Below are 6,654 nucleotides of genomic sequence, written 5' to 3'. Positions count from 1 at the left end.
GAGTTTAAAAGTTGAACAAATAATATAAAAAAATCATCTAAAATGTTTAGCTCAACTGACATGTGTATGTACTTTATGGACAAGTGATCACAGTCAAATCTACTATTTTTAAAAATTCTCTTTTTAATTTTTTCTACCTCATTTATTTTGTTGAAAATGATTTTACTTCATTTATTTTGTTGAAAATGATTTTTATTTATGACCCAATAGAATTACAAATTTTTGTTATTAGACTTCATTTAATTGTAATTTATTGAATGATTAATATGGTGAGAAAAAAAATCAAACTAACTTCAATCAACATAATATATATATATATATATATATATATATATATATATATATATATATATATATATATATATATTAGGCAGTTCTATATCTCCATCACAAAATTAAATGGTTTTATGATCCTCTCTATGACTTGATATCAATTTGTGAAAATGAGGGTGAATGAGCGAAGCAAAAGTTTCTTCTTCTCCATCTTTTTATATAGTATCGAGAAAGATAAATGAAAAAGGTTAGAGGGATCATAATGTAGCTAATTAATTTGAATATTAAATTTTTATTAGTTATTTAAATTTTGTTTCAAAAAAGAAAATGAAAGAAATAGTCCGTTGTTGCTTCTTCTTCTTCTTCTTCTTCTTCTTCATTCCATTGTGTATGTATATATAACAATGGCAAAAACACCATTTTCACTCCTCTCTCTGTCAACAATGTTCATATAAATTGGACACGAACCCCACCAAATTATAAATCAAACAAAAACTCTGATACCCACATTCACAATTTTCTTTTGATTCAATTTCTCTTCTTATTCACCGCCAACTCAAATCCTTCCGCTCTCCCTTGCATTTGCATTGGTGGAGCAATCAGATTCTGGAGGAATCCGGGTATGATATGTGATTTAGATGCTACATTCTTATTTATTGTTCTTCTTCTTTTTCGCAGCATGTGATGTTTGTTTGATCGATTTATATGGGGTTCAGTCACTTTGCTATTATCGGTTTGATTTGTTTAATGTTGGAGTTTGTGAGGCTTTTTTTCTCTTTTGGGAAAACCTCTGTTTTCAACAATGTCGGTGTTTTTAGTTGTTGGGAATTAATTTAAGATCGATAGTTTCGAGAGAAAGTAGTTGAGGTGACTGATAGTTGATTCGGATTTCGAACCTTTTCATTGTTCATCACCCCCTATACCCTCCTTTCTTTCTTTCTTCGTTTCATACGATTCAGCCCCTGTATTCTCCGTCCTTTCTTTGTTTCCCACAATTCGATTTCGAAATTCCCCTGCATTTGATTTGAGTTGCTTTCACTCACGAGAGTGAAAATGCATGGGTCGTTTCAACATGTTTTGTTCATCGCCCACATTTATCTTATGGGCATGAATATTGTTTGTATAGGTAGTATCTACATTTTTTGCAGTCTCAAGAACCTTGAACTACATCGGATTTGGAGACTGAAAATGATTCTTGTGGGTCATTCCATTGTGGTTGACCCCCCTTGCGTAATTGTCAAGCAACTTCTTATGGGCATGCATCTTGTTTGTATGGGTAGTATCCACAATTTTTGCAGTCTCAAGATCCTTGAGCTACATCAAATTTCGAGACTGAAAATTTCATTGTGGTTAGCCCCCGCTTGCATAATTGCCAAACAATTTTGTCTTATGGGCTACGGAAAAGAAAGAGGGATTTTGACAGCCGTTCAAGTCTTTTTTTAACCACACTTTCATAATCTTCTGGTCCTCTCTACTTTTACTTGACTTCAACATTGAGAGTAAAACGGGTGTTGTTCCAACAATCTTTACCTCTACTCACATAATTTAATGTGTTGTTGCCTTTTGTTTGTCGGACCACTGAAAAGAGAGATGCACCTTAGTAGTATCGTTTATTCTTTCAAGTGTTTCAAATCAGAGTATATTGCTAAGATCAGATGCTCTTTTGCATAGTAAAATTAGCAACAAAGGGAATATCCAAAACAGTCCGGTCTTTTTTGGTAGTCAAAATTTTTGTAGTGTTCTATGTTGATTTTACATTTGTTATCTTTGTAAACGGTTGAATTTAAACATAGGTGTTAGCAACAGGATTTGGATTTTAGCTGTCTTTGTTATTGGTGAGAAACCCACTTATCCTTTTCTACCTAACATATATATTTAATCACCTCTCTCTTATGCATAAATTCAACAATTAGATGCGTAGCCTTAGTGGGGTTCAAAATTTTTTTCCGCATACTTTCGTTACTAACAAGAAGATCACTGCTCCATTGAAATAGGATGTCATCAATTTCTATTTCTAAGGACCATACGGACAAACCAAAGATCTGATTGATTATTAAATTCTTTCTCATTTCTATATAACCTCTTCATATAAGATCAATGGAGTACGAGATTGTTTAAATTTTTCAGCTTCCTTGCAATTTCATTTCCATCTCTATTGCTTATTGACATGGCTTCTTCTTGTCTTCCTTTTTCAGGAATCCCTTGTTGTGAAGAGGGTCTAATAAACACAAATAGTTTCTTTGGTCCATCATCAACTGACAGTTCTTCAAGAATCATCATGGCTTGTACTTCAGTGGCTATTGGCAATTCTCCAGCCGCTTCAATGACAAAAGAGATCATTTTCAAAGAATATAGCATGCTTCGTCGTTCGCATTCAAGCAAGGACGTCAGAGAACGAGCTTGCATCAAAAGATCTTATTCTGATAACCAGATTTGTTACTCTGCAAATAAAATCCATGCCACTTCAACACAGCCAAAGCCAAAAAACAAAAATAACAACTCTACGGGAATGGGGATTTTTCCTTTGAAATTCTCAGGGTCTTTTCTTCCTAATGCGGTCAGATCATTTTTGTTTGACATGGAGGAAACCTCAAAGAATCTCACTACTGAAGAGGAGGTGACAAAAAGAGCAAACTGGATAGAGAGATTGTTGGAGATTCGAAGTCGTTGGCGGTTAAAGCAGCAAAAAGGAGGACTTGAGAATGATCTTTATGCAGATCATGATGAATCCGCTGAGAGTTTATGTGGTGGAGATGATGGTGGCTGTGAAGTGGATTATTATGACTCTGAAGATGAAGAAGGGCTTACTTTTGACACTGAATCATTTGCAAGATATTTGATTAGGGTTCCAGTGTCTGATACCAAGGTGTTCTCTCAGTTGGCTTTCCTGTCAAACATGGCATACGTTATACCAAATATCAAGGTACTATGCATTTTTTTCCTACGGAGACACTGACACGGTGACTCGTTATTTTCTGGGCGTAGTTATTAAAATATACATTTGTATATATATGACTCTTATGTACAGTATAGATTGCTATTTATGTTTATTTATTATGCATAACAAAGTGTTTGATATGATAAGTGTCATACTCATTCAGATTATACAATTAGTGTTTGAATCGTGATTATTGTGTGTTCAATGAGTATTTAGATATAGGAGTGTCACTCAGATGCCGTACATGGACACGTTCTCCAAACTAAAACTAAACTGGCTGTGCTTTGTAGCTGTGTCTTAGATTACAATGTCAAATGTATATTTTGGTATCCATTAAATTCCACTATTTTAATTACAGGCAGAGGATCTGGAAATATACCATGGCCTGCAATTTGTTACGTCCTCCTTGCACAAGAAAGCAGAAGCAGCAGCCATTAATATCAAAGAAAAACTTGATCAGCACTCAACTTGTATTTCTGATGAGGCCTTCAACGTTGGTGAATCTTGTTCAGTGGAAGCCTTGAAGCTGGAGAGGACACAAGAAATCCCCACAACTGTTGCTTATGAGATTGCTGCAACAGCTGCATCTTATGTTCACTCTAGAGTCAAGAATACTTCATCCCATCCTTTGGAATCACAAGAAAAGGGAGACGGTTCGACTCGAGTGTATAATCCTGAGGTAGCTGCCTATGTTGCAGCTTCAACAATGACTGCTGTGGTTGCTGCTGAGGAGGTGCAGAAACAGGAGGCTGCAAAAGACCTCCAATCTCTTCACTCTTCTCCTTGTGAATGGTTTGTTTGTGACGATACCGACACCTTAACTCGATGCTTCATTATTCAGGTGCTTTCTCCAATCTATTCACTTTAAGAATTGTTTCTAATAGATTCATGAACTTTTAAGGTTGGTCTATCCAGTCTCTTTAAGCAGTTTTGAATAGGTTCCTAAACTTTCAATATCATGTATAATAGTCTTTGTGACTAACACCGTAAATTTAAATTTGAACATGTTGATTTTATTATCCAAGGATTGGTTTTGGGTAGGCTCAAGTGGTTGACACCATCATTGTTAAACTAACAGAAGTTTATGATAAAGATTTATTAGATATTATATTAACCATTAAACCGCCCATAAGAATCTTTTTAATGTATAGGAACTAAACAAATACAAGCTTGAAAGTTCAAAAATCAAAAGAAACCTTTTTAAGTATAAAGTGACACTGATAGGCCCAACCAAAAAATGTTTAGAGACCAAACATATAATTTAACCAATTAGTTTGTCTGAAATACAGGGATCAGATTCCTTGGCATCTTGGCAAGCAAATCTTTTTTTCGAGCCCACCAAATTTGAGGTAAAGTATGCCTCTATTATTGCTAAGTCAGAAGTGAAAACTTCATGAAATTTTATTAATTAAAAATGAACTTAATATAGGGGACAGATGTGCTTGTTCATAGAGGAATATATGAAGCTGCAAAGGGAATATACAAACAATTCATGCCAGAAATTATAGACCATTTAAAAAAATATGGAGCCCATGCAAGGTTTCAGTTTACTGGCCATTCTCTTGGAGGCAGTCTTTCCCTTTTGGTGCATTTGATGCTACTGAAGAATGGGATTGTCAAACCTACTATGCTTCAACCAGTGGTCACTTTTGGCTCTCCATTTGTGTTCTGTGGTGGACACAAGATTCTAAATGAATTGGGTTTGGATGAGGACAACATTCATTGCATCATAATGCATCGAGATATTGTTCCAAGGGCCTTCTCCTGCAACTATCCTAACCATGTCGCTGCTGTACTCAAGCGATTGAGTGGATCGTTTCGCTCGCATTCTTGCCTCAACAAAAGTGTAAGCATTCTTAGAATCTGCTTTCTCTTATGCTGTTTTAGGTGAAATTATACAGAATGTGTAGCTGATTTCAAATTTCAAGTTTACTTTACATTTATTTTTATGCAGAAATTACTATACTCTCCATTGGGTAAGCTATTCATTTTGCAACCTGATGAGATGTCATCTCCCCCTCATCCTATGCTTCCTCAAGGAAGTGCTCTCTATACTTTAGATAGCACCCAAAATGGATACTCCAAAGGCCTTCTTAGGGCTTTTCTAAATTGCCCTCATCCACTTGAGACACTCAGTGACCCTACAGCCTATGGGTCAGAGGGCACCATTTTAAGAGACCATGACTCAAGTTTCTATCTAAAGGCTTTGAATGGGGTTCTTAAACAACACACAAAGATGGCTGTTGGAAAAGTCAGAAATCAGAGGAAATTGTTATGGCCATTACTTGCTTCACCATCTCCAGAGCTATGGAGCCATGATGGAAATTTGGACAATAATAATAGTTTGCTGTCCAATGAGATAATGACAGGTGTTTGAGACCATTTTTCATGAGCTCTGCCTTGCTTGTTGAAGATGGATGGCTCAGTTTTCAGCTTGGTAATCATCTTGTAAATCAACCTCTGTAAATGCATACAATAATATATTTTTCCAAAAAGGGAAAAAAAATATTTATTCTTATAGGTCTTTTGTAAAATAGTTATACAAAAAAAAAAAAGGGGGATAAGTAATTGGAGAGGAAAAAGAAAACATTGCTCATATAGCCCATTTGGTAACCCTTTCTTTCTTTCTTTCTTTCTTTCTTTCTTTTTAATTTTTAGTTTTTAATTTTTTAAAATATGTTTTTCTTTTTCTGTTTTGAAAAAAGCTTTTTTGTTTTCTAAAAATTGAAACAAACAAATAGTTTTTATAAACTTTTTTTTTTGTTTGAAAGATCTAAGTTTGATGACAATGTTTTCTTTCAAGGCAATTTTGTTTTCTCCAAAGTAATTAATGTGTCGTGAATAATCGTCTCCTGGGATAAAACAAATTACTAACATGTGAATGAACACTTTGATCACATGATTTGACAAATATTACGTTGTGTAAATAATAATGTATGTGAAAGAGATGTGAATTCAAATAGCAAATTTTTATACTTTTATCGATAAGAAAATCTTATATTTAAAATCATTCACGGTAGACCAAAATAATCATTTTTAACAAAATATTGAAACTATTTACAAAATATAGCAAAATTCATCCAAATTATTTTGAAAATTTTGCTACATTTTGTAAATAGTTTTTTTTTTGTGTTATTCATAACAATTTCCTTTTATTTTTAATAGAATACATTTTCTTTCTTAATATATATGCACTTAGTCTTTTATTTTTACACATACGTTAAGTGTGAGAGATTTAAATCTAGAATCTCTTGGTACATGTATGACTAAATTACACATATTCAATAACAGAAAAAGGAGATTAATATTTCTTTTCCTCTAATTTCTACATGGTATCAAAGCAAGGTTAATTTGCTCTAAAACCTAAAGAAAACCTAGTTTTTTAAAAAAATCTAGTAGCTCAAAGCTTTGTCGAACGATGGCTCTCAGTTATCGATCGTATT

The 6,654-nt window shown here is 33.9% G+C and overlaps 1 protein-coding gene across 1 annotated transcript; it reads left to right on the top strand.

Annotated features, from left to right (window-relative positions):
* The first annotated feature begins 418 nt into the window (after positions 1–418).
* LOC101208871 (phospholipase A1 PLIP1, chloroplastic) lies at positions 419–5,824 on the top strand. The gene is made up of 6 exons (XM_004139687.3): positions 419–893; positions 2,469–3,196; positions 3,570–4,052; positions 4,501–4,560; positions 4,641–5,057; positions 5,166–5,824. The coding sequence occupies exons 2-6, from the start codon at positions 2,552–2,554 to the stop codon at positions 5,586–5,588; spliced, it is 2,028 nt and encodes a 675-aa protein (XP_004139735.1). The 5' UTR covers positions 419–893; positions 2,469–2,551; the 3' UTR covers positions 5,589–5,824.
* The last annotated feature ends 830 nt before the right edge of the window (positions 5,825–6,654 follow it).

The sequence above is a fragment of the Cucumis sativus genome, chromosome 7, assembly GCF_000004075.3.
Source record: "Cucumis sativus cultivar 9930 chromosome 7, Cucumber_9930_V3, whole genome shotgun sequence".
NCBI classification, from domain to species: domain Eukaryota; kingdom Viridiplantae; phylum Streptophyta; class Magnoliopsida; order Cucurbitales; family Cucurbitaceae; genus Cucumis; species Cucumis sativus.
This window is presented reverse-complemented; position numbering and strand designations above follow the sequence as displayed.